At 42.8% G+C, this 14,970-nt stretch overlaps 1 protein-coding gene across 1 annotated transcript; it reads right to left on the bottom strand.

The window, feature by feature from the left end:
- Window positions 1–13,072: 13,072 nt before the first annotated feature.
- On the bottom strand, window positions 13,073–14,744 carry LOC134980899 (uncharacterized). The gene is made up of 3 exons (XM_063947956.1): window positions 14,688–14,744; window positions 14,400–14,612; window positions 13,073–13,781 (listed from the first exon to the last, which is right to left on the bottom strand). The coding sequence occupies exon 3, from the start codon at window positions 13,768–13,770 to the stop codon at window positions 13,114–13,116; it is 657 nt and encodes a 218-aa protein (XP_063804026.1). The 5' UTR covers window positions 13,771–13,781; window positions 14,400–14,612; window positions 14,688–14,744; the 3' UTR covers window positions 13,073–13,113.
- Between the last annotated feature and the right edge of the window lie 226 nt (window positions 14,745–14,970).

Here is a 14,970-nt window from a genome sequence, read left to right as displayed (position 1 = left end):
CAGCCCTGGTCCTATGTAGCTCAAACCCCTCAGTCCTGTGTAGCTCTGCCCCTAATTCCCTTGTAGCTCTGCCCCCTTTTCAGGCCCTGATCACTGATGCTTTCAAGGGGGTGGGTGTTAAATTCAAGCTGCCGGCTCTGCTGCCTGTCATATAATGTGACAGGTGCAATGGCAGCCAGCATCAACAGGGAACATCAGCAGGGTTGCAGAGCAGAGCAAGCACCTCCCTGCTTTGCATCCTTTGCTGAGCAGATTAGGCAGGTCCTAATTTAGGACCTGCGCAGACGTAAGACCCTTTCTATGCAAGTGCAGATGCATTACTCAGATCCTTGCTAATGCTAACAGGAGGCGTCTATCTTCTAGAGACACCTAATGACATACCCCCCAGCTGTCCTAATTTTCGGGGCACAGTTCAGTTTTTTAGGGACTGTCTTGCTTTCCTACCCGTGGGCCGAAGTGTCCCATGGTGGGGGCAGTTGGCAGAGCATGCACACAGCGTCTATTCAATGGCAACAGAGAGACTGGGGACATGCCAGCAGCTCACAGAGCGCTGGGCATACCCCCTTCAGTGATGGAAAATGGGGGAGTGGCTAATGATTGCAGCACTGCCATAGGGCCATGCTAGTTTATATAGTTCACGGGTATGGGTCGTTGGGTCGACCCAACTTAGGTCGACACTCATTAGGTCGACCACTGAAGGTCGACATTGCCCATTAGGTCGACATGCCTGTTAGGTCGACATGTACTAGGTCGACAAGTCAAAAGGTCGAAATTATTTTTTTGACTGTTTTTGGTGTCGTTTTCTCCATAAAGTGACGGGGAACTCAAATTAGTGCACCGTGTCCCCTCACATGGCTCGCTTCACATATTACCGTTCCAATCGTAGTTCACATGGATCATTAAGTATGAAAAAATCCCAAAAATGATTTTTTTTTTTAAACTCATGTCAACCCTTTGACCTGTCGACCCTTTGACCTGTCGACCTAGTACATGTCGAAGTAATGGCCATGTCGACAGAATGCATGTTGACCTTCAATTGTCGACATAATGAGTGTCGACCTAAGTTGTGTCGACCTAACGACCATATCCCTAGGCCACTCCCCTTTTTTGGTCTCACGCTGGAATCCCGCTCATGGATTTTAAAATGTTGGGAGGTATGCTAATGCTGCATTAGAATTTTAAGTAGATGGAATTGCACAACTACTTCCTTTTGGCTGTAAAAGTTCATACAAACATGAATTGGGCCTTAAATGTTATTTCATTTTTATTGAGAAAAAAAATTTAATCTGAAAATTGTTATGATTAATAAAATATGTTGAATACATTCTGTATGATCTCAGGAGCTCTCTATGCTGAGTTCTATTCCCATTTTGTGTAAGTCTTCCATTACACCCAAGACAACAGAGTTAGTCAAAGGTACCCTGAGGAGGAGATTGAGGTACTGTACTAATGTACACCTGCATAGCTGTAGCACATGAGAAAGGAGAACACCCAATGCTCATCCATCCACCTATACACTAACACAAGCATAAGGAAAATAGATTCAAGCACACATGCACTCAGGGCCGGTGCTAGGGTGTTCGGCGCCCCCCTGCAAACTATAAATTTGCGCCCTCCCATATTCGCGCCGGGAAAAGGGGTGTGGGCTCACAAGTAAGGGGCATGGCCACACAATAGTACCCCCATTTAAAATTACGCCACAATGTAGCACAATCTTATTCCTCTTATACATAATGCCCCACCCGTAGTAGTAGCATCCTTATATGTAGTGTGCCCCCAGTAGTAGACGCGTCCTTATACGTAGTGCACCCCCAGTAGTAGAAGCGTCCTTATACGTAATTCCCCCCTAGTAGTAGTATCGTCCTTATACGTAATGGCCCCCCAGTAGTAGCGTTGTTTCACAAAATGCCCCCCCAGTAGTAGTAGCGTCCTTACATGTAATGCCCCCCTCCAGTAATAGCGTCATTATACGTAATGCCCCCCCAGTACTACCATCCATAAAGTGCGCGTACACAGACATACCTCACACACAAACACACAATTCACACATATATACACACACATACACACCCACCATATACACACACACACACACACACACACACACACACCATATATACAAACACACACTTCTCTCTCACCCTCTACTTACCTAAGCCAGTCTCCCTCGGTACAGCAGCCTGGTCCGTGTAGCCCCGCCCCCTTCTGGACCGTTTAGCTCCGCCCCCTTCCGTCCCGTACACAGCCGCTGCCACACAGGTGAGGGAGGAGGCTTTTCACGCTGCAGGCTCCGCTGCCAGTGACTGTCACAGTCATACAGTGACAGACACAGCAGCAGCAGCAGCAGCAGGGGGGCCAGGACGGCGCAGCAGGGAAGGAATGCAGAGCAGGGGGAGCGCCTCTCCGTCCCAGCGCCTCCCTGCACTGCATCCCTTCGCTGAGCGGGTAGCGCCGGGCCTGCATGCACTGTAAATATACAGAACTTTACCCACTCAGATGAATTCTCAGTTTGATATTTTTATCGCAATAGAATGCCCAAGTAAACCTGTAGCTATTAAACTTATATTGGGGGAAATGTAATAGGGTGTGAGACTCAGAATATAAGAGAATTTGTGAGAGTTCTCCTGGTTTTTTAAAGTAATGTAAATGATTGCCACTTAAAAAAAACAGGAGAACTCTCACAAAAACTCTCTTTTTCTGATTCTCACACCATGTTACATCCCCCCAGGATGTTTTTTTTATTCTTTTTACAATTTGCACCAAAAATATCTCAATATTATAAGTTCTGTGTTACAAGCTGCTTAACTCCGTTGTTGCAGACGACAAGTCTCACCACTAGTCAACTGAATGTACTCTAAAACAGCGGATGATGAATGGGACTAGTCATCTGCTATGAGAGGGAAAATTATATCTACACATAGTAACCGTTTAAATTCTGGTGGTCGAAAATTACCCTCCAAAAATATTACTGCAATATTAGTTAAACTATATTAGACAGTTTACAATTAGTAAAAATACTAACAGTATTTTCAGACAATACAACGTGTTCTTATATATAAAAAAACAAGATATAATTTGTGTGGGTACTAATACTGTATTTTTTTTTAAACAGGAATGTTATAGCCGGAAAATGGTCTCAGCATAAATATAAGAAAACCTTCAGCAATGAACGGGTTAAATGCTTATTAATCACATAAAAAAATAACCACCTAACTTATTAAGTTAATTTCAGTGTTATTTTTCTACTGTGATTCATTCAGAATACAAATGTACCTACATCCCTGGTTTGTATTTTTACAAATATTATACACTCATTTTAAAAGTACTGAAAACAAAAACTTTACATTCTCTGTTTTCAATTCCAAATGTTTTTCATTTAAACAGTAAAGTACTGCAGTCTTTAAGTCTTTAAGGGTATAAAAAGGTCCAGAAATTATATTTCCATTGACCTTCATTGTGTCTAGTATTATGTGTGCAGTTAATTAGTAAATTACATCCAGATGTTTTATTTAGCTTAGAAACTGCATTTTCAATATTTGTGCAACTGGAGTTAGCCTACGGCTAAAAGAGGCCCTGTGCAGGCTTTATAAAGGGTCTACAAACCTCTCTTGAGCTTGAAGGTTTACTGGCAAAGTACCGGGTTAGCCGTGGTCTGAGAGGCCTCCTGGGATTACACCTGCTACATATGGCAGTTCAGAGAGATTGCTTTCAACTTATCATTGTTATTATTACTACTTCATAATTATACCTGTATTATGGTTCCAAAGCCGAACTTACTTTGTTCTTTGGCAGTAAACATTGCAAATGTACGGTAGATACAGAAGGTAAGTTATAGGAGTGGCTTAATGCCTCTTTTACAAATAGTGGATGGTTCCAGGAGGTATCACAGCTTTTGTTCAAACAGCAGAATTCATGAAAATGGGATCCCACTGCAGCTTTTTCTTAGATTTAAATAGCATTGTTTATAGCATTTAAACAATACTGCAAAGCATAACTACTGTACATACACTGAAACTGGAAGGAGGTAGGTTCAGGGGAAATTTAAGGAAAAATTGCTTCACAGAAAGGGTAGTGGATAAGTGGAATAGCCTCCCATCAGAGTGGGTATAGGCTAAGACTGAAGAGCAGGATAGGAATATGAATATCCTTACAAAGAACTAAGGATCAAAAAGTGTTGAGATTACCTAGTAGCTAGGTAAAGGGGCAAACTAGATGGGCCTTCAAATTCTATGTTTCTATGTTTAAGTATGGAATATTACTGTTATAACCATAGAAATAGCAAGGTTGTATGGATTCTGGAAGCAATGCTATATATTTACCGTACACTCACATTCGGGTGAGATGTATTGTTGGGTGTAGTATGGTATGCCGGCGGCCAGGCTCCCGGCGACCAGCATACCGGCGCCGGCATACCGACCACCGGCATACCAACAGTGTGGCGAGTTCAAATTAGCCCCTTGCGGGCACAGTGGTGCACTAAGCGTGCACGCTATTTATTCTCCCTCCAGGGGGGTCGTGGACCCCCAAGAGGAGAAAAAGTGTCGGTATGCCGGCTGCCAGGATTCCGGCACCGGTATACTATGCGCCGGGATCCCGACAGCCAGCAAACTGAAGACCACCCACCCATATTGTTTACCACTAATATAAGTGTTTTTAAAAATTCCTGGAGTGCTCTGCCTTGTTTTGGACTGTGGTTCTGAACTGAATTGTGATTGCATGATCTAGCAAAGGCACACAGGTATCTACAATTAACTCTAGGGGGTATATTATTTACTAAGATTCGTAATTGTAGGGATTTGGTGGGAGATTAAACACGAATGACATCGGTAGTGTGAATTTGCAACTTTTTGTTTTTTTAAGTAGCATTTACTATGCTGTCGTATTCTGCATTTTCGTTTTTTCCGATGTCGATGTCATTCGTAATGTTAGGCAGTGTTTTACGGGAGTGATTAGTAAAACACTGCCGTACTTAGCACAATGAATCCCAGCCGGATAAGTGAGATCCGTGCAGGGCTTCATTGTGTACCTTAAAAGAAGTCTGTAAAGTGTTAAAAATCCCCCCCAAAATTGCGTGTGGTCCCCCCATACAAAGCATAACCAGCCTCGGGCTCTTTGAGCCGGTCCTGGTTTTAAAAATACAAGGTAAAAAAATGAATAGGGTCCCCCCATATTTAAACAACCAGCACCGGGCTCTGCGCCTGGTCCTGGTGCAAAAAATACGGGGGGGAAAAGACGTAGGGGTCCCCCGTATTTTTAACACCAGCACCGGGCTCCACTAGCCAGAGAGATAATGCCACAGCCGAGGGACACTTTTATACTGGTCCCGGCGGCCCTGGCATTACATCCCCAACTAGTCACCCCTGGCCGGGGGACCCTGGAGGAGTGGGGACCCCTTAAATCAAGGGGTCCCCCCCTCCAGGCACCCAATGACCAGGGGTGAAGCAAGCCTCCCCCGCAAGCTGGTACTTGGAGAACAAGTACAAGCATGCAGGGGAAAAACGAGCCCGCTGGTACCTGTAGTTCTACTACAAAAAAAATACCCAAATAAAAACAAAACACACACACCGTGACAGTAAAACTTTAATTTACATACATGCACACTTACATACACACATACTTACCTATGCTGACACGGAGACCCTTGGTCCTCTTCTCCGGTAGAATCCACTGGGTGCCTGTAAATAAAAAATATACTTACAAACAATCCAGTGTAGATCGGTCCTTTTCTTTAAATTTGTAATCCATGGACTTGTGTAAAATAATAAAACGAAATTCCCGAACCACGAACTGAAAGGGGTTCCATGTTCTTGTACTATATATATATACATCTGCACATGTGGGGAGCAGTACAAGTAAAGATGGTGACGATGAAGGCATAATAGAAATTGAGGATTTGTGTGTGAAAATGGAACAGGATGAGGGGGATGTGTATGTACTACTATCTGACACTGAGCATGTTGTTGATGATGTTTGTGTAAGTCAGCCACCAATGGATGCAGTTCTTGCCTGTGATAAAAAGAAAGCCATTGTGATGCCTGGGCATAAGACCAAAAAAGCCACCTCTTGGGTGTGGGATTATCTTTACTCAAATCCTGACAATGTTTGTGAAGGCATCAGCTCCATTTGTGAGGCCAAAGTTAGTAGAGGTAGAGACATAAGCAATCTAGACAACTCCTTCATTTTACATCATTTGCGGCTAGTTCATGAAATGTATTGTCAAGATTAGAATGTAATTAATGCCTTCATCATCAAACTTCTCATTATTAATCAGCGGTAGTCCTTCCAAAAAATTATTTTGTTGGGGTCCAAACAAAGCAAACACTTCAGCCACAAAAGTAGCAGTCCCTTTCACTGAAGTGCTTGGTTTGTTAAACTGTGCATGTACTTTTTAATATAAATCATAGGAGGGGCCCCAAGGACTATTCCATCTTCCCCACTTTTTTCTTCTGCCACTGCTGTGTGTCAATGTTTCAGAGATGTGCTATAAACTGCCATGAGTTTGTGCCGCTGCTCTGTTGGTTAGTAATCAGCCAGCTCGCTTCAGTCTTTGACCTAAAAAGATTAAAACAATATTGTGAGCAGTGAGGTGGTCAAAACTGACTGGACATGACTGGAAATGAATGTTACTTAGGTTAATAATACTGAAGGAATAAAAACAGGCCCAAACTGTGTGATTTTAGCTTATATAATGATTTTTGGACAGAAATACAGATCCAAAACCAAACAACACAAGGCAGTTTTGGCAAAACCAAATACATATCCAACACCAAAATCAAAATATGGGGGTCAGTGCACATCTCTAGAAAAAAAAAACCTAAAATATAAGTGTTAGTCATATGTGTGTCAAACTTTTTCATGTCGACATTTTGTCTCTGTTGACATTTTGAGTGACTACCTTTTGACCTTGTCGACCTTTTCATTGTTAGCCTATTGATTGTCAACCTTATAACTGTCTAACAACCACCTTGCCCTTCAAGCATACCTTTAAGACATCTATTCATTCAAGCATACCACAACTTTCAGTAGTTCTCCAGTTTCTGTATTCCATAACTCTGTTTCCCTGGCCTCTTACACTGTAGCTAACCACATGCCCTCTGTAAGATTTGTGTGCAGTGCCCTCCTCCCTATTGTATGGTTTTCATAATTCTGGAACTTTCAGGTTGTGTTCATGTAAGTATGCATATATATACATTTGTAAACTTTTTGGTAACTGTCTTAGGTGTCTATCTACTAAGCCTTGGACGGAGATAAAGTCCCAGCCAATCAGCTCCTAACTGCCATGTTACAGGTTGTGTTTGAAAAATGGCAGTTAGGAGCTGATTGGCTGGTATTTTATCTCCATCCACTTTATCTCCGTCCAAGGCTTAGTAAATAGACCCCTTAATTTGTTGTGTGTTATATCCCTTTTGTGCGGTGCTAAGGAACCCTTGGCTTCTCTTAGATGTAGAATAACTTGTAACAGAAATCCAAAGTATCTCCAGAAAAGCACAACACAAAGGAAGGGCAGTCCAGTGGTCAGCATTGCAGTACCACAGTGCTAAGGCTATCGTTTCCATTCTGAATACAGTACTTGTAACTATAAAAAAATCTAAAAGTACTTTTTAATTACTTAAAGTTTTTTATAGTGTTTGCAAATATTTAAAAACACTAATTTTAGTGTGAGCAGCAAACATGAACCTAGAACAACAAACCGCGAAAGAACGGTGAACTGTGTGCAGGAACACGAACTACAAATGCAAATTGTGAATGTTGAACATGAGCTTTGTATTGCTAGCATGTTTGTAACAATTGATCTAACGAAAAATGATCACATTTCAATCCATTATACATTTTCAAACATCTCTGCCCTACATGTTACTACTTTAGAATCACCTCCTTTATTAAATTAAACCGTTTGATCTGTCTTCTAAAATAGAGGTCTTTGAAGCCTATTTTCTTTATTGATCAACCATGAGATGTTGATTACTGATCATGTATGACCTTGAGTGTTGTGTTGCTTCACTTTAATTACATAGGACTCTCTCTCCTCTCCTCTCTCTCTCTCTCCGCTCTCTCTCTCTCTCTCTCTCTCTATATATATATATATATATATATATATATGTAAAGGAAACACATGGGCTACATGCACCCCACCGTATGAGTGGGGAGTGCAGACATTGCACCCCGCTTCTGGGGTGGCGAGTGCTGTGGTTTTATATTTGTTTGTATATTACAGGGTTAATATTTGGTTAACTCTTATTAAATGTGGCCACAAGCTTTTTCATGCACCCCTATGTAAACTCAATTGTCCTAAACCTGTGTCAGCTGTTCCTTAGTAATTTATCAGCCAGAGTCAGGTGACTAGAGTACCTTTAAAAGTCATAAGGTATGTGGCAGGTGCACATTAAACCTAGTGGGCATATTTGCAGTTATATTATGTGTGATACAGTTGCCAGGTTTTAATTTTTAAGACTCTGTGACAGTGTAGAACCTGCAAGAAGGTAGGGTACCTTGGCAATCGGTTTGCAGGCCTCTGTGCATTGGCCAATTCACTAACTAAACCCCCATAATTTATTTATTGATGTTTTGAGAATAAGTGAGCTTACTATGGTAGGTGCTGAATTTCCTGTTTGTATATATTTAAGTAGGTGGCCATGGGCTACATGCACCCCACCCTATGAGTGGTGAGTGCAGACATTGCACCCCACTTCTGGGGTGGCGAGTGCTGTGGTTCTGTGACATCAGAAATGCTGCGGAGTCCCCGGACGGCATCCGTCTGCGAGCGGGACAAGAGGTGTCTTTAAGTATAAAGTTGTTTTATTTCACTCTGACGTGTTATCCTGATTATGGGGTATCATTCCCCGAAACACTGTAATGCTTGCACTTTGTAGTGTGCACTAAATTTATTCATTTACAAGTCTTGGGGTGCCGCCTCATTTTATATATATACACACACACTGCTCAAAAAAATAAAGGGAACACTTAAACAACACAATGTAAATCCAAGTCAATCACACTTCTGTGAAATCAAACTGTCCACTTAGGAAGCAACACTGATTGTCAATCATTTTCACATGCTGTTGTGCAAATGGAATAGACAACAGGTGGAAATTATAGGCAATTAGCAAGACACCCCCAATAAAGGAGTTGTTCTGCAGGTGACCACTTCTCAGCTCCTATGCTTTCTGGCTGATGTTTTGGTCACTTTTGAAAGCTGGCGGTGCTTTTACTCTAGTGGTAGCATGAGACGGAGTCTACAACCCACACAAGTTGCTCAGGTAGTGCAGCTCATCCAGGATGGCATATCAATGCGAGCTGTGGCAAGAAGGTTTGCTGTGTCAGCGTAGTGAGCAGAGCATGGAGGCGCTACCAGGAGACAGGCCAGTACATCAGGAGACGCGTAGGAGGCCGTAGGAGGGCAACAACCCAGCAGCAGGACCGATACCTGCGCCTTTGTGCAAGGAGGAACAGGAGGAGCACTGCCAGAGCCCTGCAAAATGACCTCCAGAAGCCACAAATGTGCATGTGTCTACTCAAACGATCAGAAACAGACTCCATGAGGGTGGTATGAGGGCCCAACGTCCACAGGTGGGGGTTGTGCTTACAGCCCAACACCATGCAGGACGTTTGGCATTTGCCAGAGAACACCAAGATTGGCAAATTCGCCACTGGCGCCCTGTGCTCTTCACGGATGAAAGCAGGTTCTCACTGAGCACATGTGACAGACATGTTAGAGTCTGGAGACGCCAAGGAGAATGTTCTGCTGCCTGCAACATCCTCCAGCATGACCAGTTTGGCAGTGGGTGTGTAATGGTGTGGGGTGGCATTTCTTTGGGGGGCCGCACAGCCCTCCATGTGCTCGCCAGAGGTAGCCTGACTGCTATTAGGTACCGAGATGAGATCCTCAGACCCCTCGTGAGACCATATGCTGGTGAGGTTGGCCCTGGGTTCCTTCTAATGCAAGACAATGCTAGACCTCATGTGGCTGGAGTGTGTCAGCAGTTCCTGCAAGACGAAGGCATTGATGCTATGGACTGGCCTGCCCGTTCCCCAGACCTGAATCCAATTGAGCACATCTGGGACATCATGTCTCGCTCCATCCACCAACGCCACGTTGCACCACAGACTGTCCAGGAGTTGGCGGATACTTTAGTCCAGGTCTGGGAGGAGATCCCTCAGGAGACCATCCGCCACCTCATCAGGAGCATGCCCAGGCATTGTAGGGAGGTCATAAAGGCACGTGGAGGCCACACACACTACTGAGCCTAATTTTGACTTGTTTTAAGGACATTACATCAAAGTTGGATTAGCCTGTAGTGTGTTTTTTCACTTTAATTTTGAGTGTGACTCCAAATCCAGACCTCCATGGGTTATTAAATTTGATTTCCATTGATAATTTTTGTTTGATTTTGTTGTCAGCACATCCAACTATGTAAAGAACAAAGTATTTAATAAGAATATTTCATTCATTCAGATCTAGGATGTGTTATTTTAGTGTTCCCTTTATTTTTTTGAGCAGTGTATATATATATATATATATATATATATATAAACAAACAAAATGACCCGGCACTCACAGTTCCTTTCAAAAGAATTCCTTCGCTCACGGTGCCCTCCCTCAGGCAACGACCCGATAATACACCAAAACAGACGGGCGGCACTCAGAGCATATAATCAGATGAAAAATGCAGTGACTTTATTGTCAAGGAGACATCTACGTTTCGGGGACGCAGCCCCGTCGTCAGGATAAGTGCAAATAGGTAAAATAAGTGAATAAATACCTTGTGATGTAGGAGGGACTCCTCCCGCCCGTGGATTCCACGCCGCCCGGATCCCGGTCAGGACGTCCCATATAACCGGAAGTGACGTAATGCCGGTCCGTCCAGCTGACGTGTTACCTCTGAGGGGGAGATCACCATGGTTACTGTGCACATACAAAAGTAAATGTATAAATACGTTTACATGGATAACAAGAAAACGAAAAAAATAAAAAAATAAAAAAATATATATACATATACATTGCTTTAGTTGATCATCTATATCGTGCAATCTGTGAAATAAAAATCTTACAAACAAAAACAGCATGTGTAAAAAGTGTGATAATAACAGTAACCTAAAGCAATGGGGTATATTTACTAAGCTCCCGATTTTGACCGAGATGGCGTTTTTTCTTCAAAGTGTCATCTCGGTCATTTACTAAACACTAATCACGGCAGTGATGAGGTCATTCGTATTTTTTTGCTAGTCCAAGTTCAAAATTACGAATTAATACACCATCGGTCAAATTACGCCTGTTTAGATATGAATCTCGGTCATTTACTAACCATTCGTAATTGCATTTGCTGCCGCGAAAATGATTTCGCGGCCGCGAAAAATTACGATTCGCATTTTTTTCCTAAAAAAAAACGCGCCAGCCTTTGAAAACCGCGTTTACATGTGAACTTAATTATCCATTACTCACACCTGTTTTTTTGGGCCTATAAAAGTGTTTCAGGCACATTCTGAACTACTCTCACTCTGAAATGGCGGCTGTAGTGTGTGGCAATGGTTTTTTGTTGGCTGTGGGATACGTTAGACTGCTCCATGAGGCTTCCAGGAATCAGGACCAGGTAAGTGAACATGGCCAACAGGTTGTCCAGGTACCGCGGAGGCTGCGCCAGCCTCGTTTTTTTAGAGGGCGTTTAAACTTAAATGCATTGTCCGATGATAGGGTCATACAGATGTTCCGCCTAAATAGAAACAACATTTTCCACCTGTATGACCTTGTCAAACTGGGCATAGACCCTGAGACAGCACGCTCTTGCTCTGTCTCAGGCCTACACAAACTCCTGGCTGTGTTACACTTTATGGCTACTGGGAGCTTCCAGGCTGTGGCAGGCGACGTCATTGGGATCTCACAGCCCACCTTTTCAAGATTTTTGATGCAGGTGAGTCTAAAAATACATATGCGGTTATGGCTAAGTGTTGCTTGTGTAAGTTGAAACACCACAGTATTGTAGAGAATACCTAACATGACACTCACCTTAGCTTATTTAATGTCCACTCAGGTTTTGGATGTGTTGGAGCCACACATTAAAGCCTCAATCTGCTTCCCTACTGAGGAGTCGGAGTGGAGTGCTGTCAGGGTAGCTTTCTATGAGCTTGCAGGCATGCCCAATGTGCTGGGGGCCATAGATTGCACACACGTTCAGCTGAGATCACCTAAGGGCCGCCAGTATATATATACTAATAGGCATATGGATCAATCAACTAATGTCCAGGTGGTCTGTGATGCAAATTTAAAAATTATGAGTGTTGTTGCAGGTTACCCTGGTGCCTGCCATGACTCCTTCATCCTCAGTCAGTCATCGCTCTTCGATAAATTTGAGGAGGGACAAATGCCTGATGGCTGGCTGTTGGGTATGTTGAAAATGTTATGTGTGTATGTCTTTTAACCACAGCCTAGATTTTGGAGGAGGTGATAGAATAATCTAACATATGTCCTAATGTTGACTATATATGTTTTTCAGGTGATGGGGGTTACGGCTGCTACTCTTGGCTCCTTACTCCATTGTCCCAACCTGATTCTCCTGCTGAACACAGTTATAATCATGCACATAAGGCTACGCGGAATGTGATAGAAAGATGTTTTGGGGTGCTGAAGTCACGTTTTCGGTGTCTGGATAAATCTGGTGGCCTTTTGTTGTATAGTCCCTCAAAGGTGACTCGGATTGTGTTCTGCTGCTGTTTTCTCCATAATCTGTGTTTAAGTCAACATCTGGCACATGGTGAGGGAGAAAGCAGTCAGCAAGCAGAGGAGTTAGATACATCTGGTGACAGTGTGAGTACAATTGTAGGGAGGCAGGTACGTCAAGAAGTGATCCTGCGATATTTTACAGGTAAGTTTTATTATGCTGTAATTATCCTTCACTAAACACTTTGCTCTACTTTCTATTGTGTGTTCTGTTACTTACTGTTTGTTGTTTATAGTGGTGTGTCCATTGTGCTTAGTTGATGCTAACAAAACATTTACAGTCATTACCCTTGAAAAACATAACTACATACATACAGACCAGCTTTAAAAATTTTGGAGACGGACACAGGAATGTTTTTTTTTAACAAATTTTTGTATTTATTTGCACAAAAAGATTGGTGTTATTTTTTTCGCTTGTGTGTGCTGGGTGCTGGCTCACTGGCACGTGCTCTTGAGGAACGCCGGACAGGGGAGGTTACTGGCGTTTGAACAGGGGTCGTGGTCCCCGAGCTGGAGGTAACTTGCTGAGCTCCCATCATAGCAATATTGCTGCTCAAATTATTTAAACTGGCAATCAGCTGAGTGTTTGTAGCAGTGTGGCTGGCTACAATCCTGGATAAGGCCTCATTAACCACTTGATTGTGTTGAATGATCTGAACGAGTGCCTGCTGATGTCGCTGTTGCTCATCTATAATGCGGGATAAATGTGCATTCATTTGGCTGTTTTCAGCCCTAATTTGCTCCATTGAGGTAGCCATTCTCCCTACTTGTACTATCAGTCTGCCCGAGTTGCGACTAATACGCGGTAGATGATGGGGCAGACTGGCAAGGTGTTGTGTATGTTGGGTCAGGGTGGCATTGCTTTGGGCCTGTTGGCTTGTCCAACTGGCCCAAAAATCGCCAGGAATTTGGCTTGGGGGCGGAGCTTGTGCCAGTTGGGGACTGATGGATGGTTGGGGTATATCCTGCAACTGTATTGGCATGCTTGGATCAACAGCTGTAAGTTGCAGTGTGAAGGATGGCTCTTGTTCTGGTCCCTGCTGGTCCTCGGCGGACATCAAGTTGTGCTCTGTATGGGGTAGGCAACATGCAATGTTGTAATTTTTTTTAATTTGGCCTGGCTAATGCAACACATTAATACATTCCTAATACTACATTTTTGCATTATTAGCACTTGTTTTTCTCAACGTTAACAATTTATAATTTTTATATTTTAAAAAACCAACACAGGCGCAAACATTGCCAAATTTGCATATTCCTCACTTAACTAACTTCCCTCCACACCATTACACTGTTAGATTCCCTCCCCTCACCACGATATAGACTACTTACCTGTATAGTCCAGAGGAGCGGAGCAAGTAAGCCATCTACATACTGGACAGGGGCGATGTGTGAACACTCTAATGGTTTTTTTATTTCGGTCCAACATTTAATTTTATTCATATTTTTTTTAAAATGTGAACGTGTGTGTGCTTAATGTATCCTCAAATCTGTTGTTTTCATACAAATAGGTTGTCTAGACCATCCACTAAGACCTTATCTAATTTTATTAAAGCACCTTGAGCAATTGAAGACGTTACATCACATTGATTGTTGAGGAAAACATGTAAACTCCAAACCAACTAACAACATCTTAAGTGTACTGTGTATATTATTGCTTATGTGTTTAATTTATGTTTTTACTCACCAGATAACTGAGGTGATCTGGCCTCATCACTCTGCGAACTCGACAATAGTGCCAGTGGTGGCTGGGGTGACACTGCCGAAAGTCTTCGCCTGGGTGGGGATGATGGAGGTGCGGAATCAGAGCCAAGACGCCGTGTCTTAGTTGGCCTCCTGGGTAAGTGGCCCAAGCCCTGTGATGGGCGGCTTACAGGAGGTCGGCTTCCAGAAGCAGAACCTAGGTGCAAAATTTAAACTTAATATTTTGTACTTCTATGTGTTTTCAGAATATGTGACTACAGTGAAGACTTACCTGCAATACCGGCATCATCCTGACTTGTGTGAGGCCTGTCTGGGCGGCTGGTCTGTGTGACTGTGGAAAAAGTGACCCCAACATTATTACCATGTTTTTGGAAAAATGACCCACTGAAAACCATTAATGTACTGTAAGCATCTATATGGTTTTGTTTAAAACAAATTTTTAAGCTTAAGAGCTTCTACATTCATGATTTTGAGTTGAATATCAAAATGTACTTGATGTGGCACACAATAAATTTATTTAAAATAAGTTTTTGGTCTCAGATATTGCAGAGATT

This window comes from Pseudophryne corroboree, chromosome 1 (genome assembly GCF_028390025.1).
Source record: "Pseudophryne corroboree isolate aPseCor3 chromosome 1, aPseCor3.hap2, whole genome shotgun sequence".
In the NCBI taxonomy this organism is placed as follows: Eukaryota; Metazoa; Chordata; class Amphibia; order Anura; family Myobatrachidae; genus Pseudophryne; species Pseudophryne corroboree.
The sequence above is the reverse complement of the archived record's forward strand: the minus strand, read 5'-3'. Positions and strand labels throughout refer to the sequence as shown.

What these genes read in the sequence shown, in the direction of transcription:
- LOC134980899 (XM_063947956.1), bottom strand. Translation starts at nt 13,770, where the DNA reads ATGTCCGCCGAGGACCAGCAGGGACCAGAACAAGAGCCATCCTTCACA.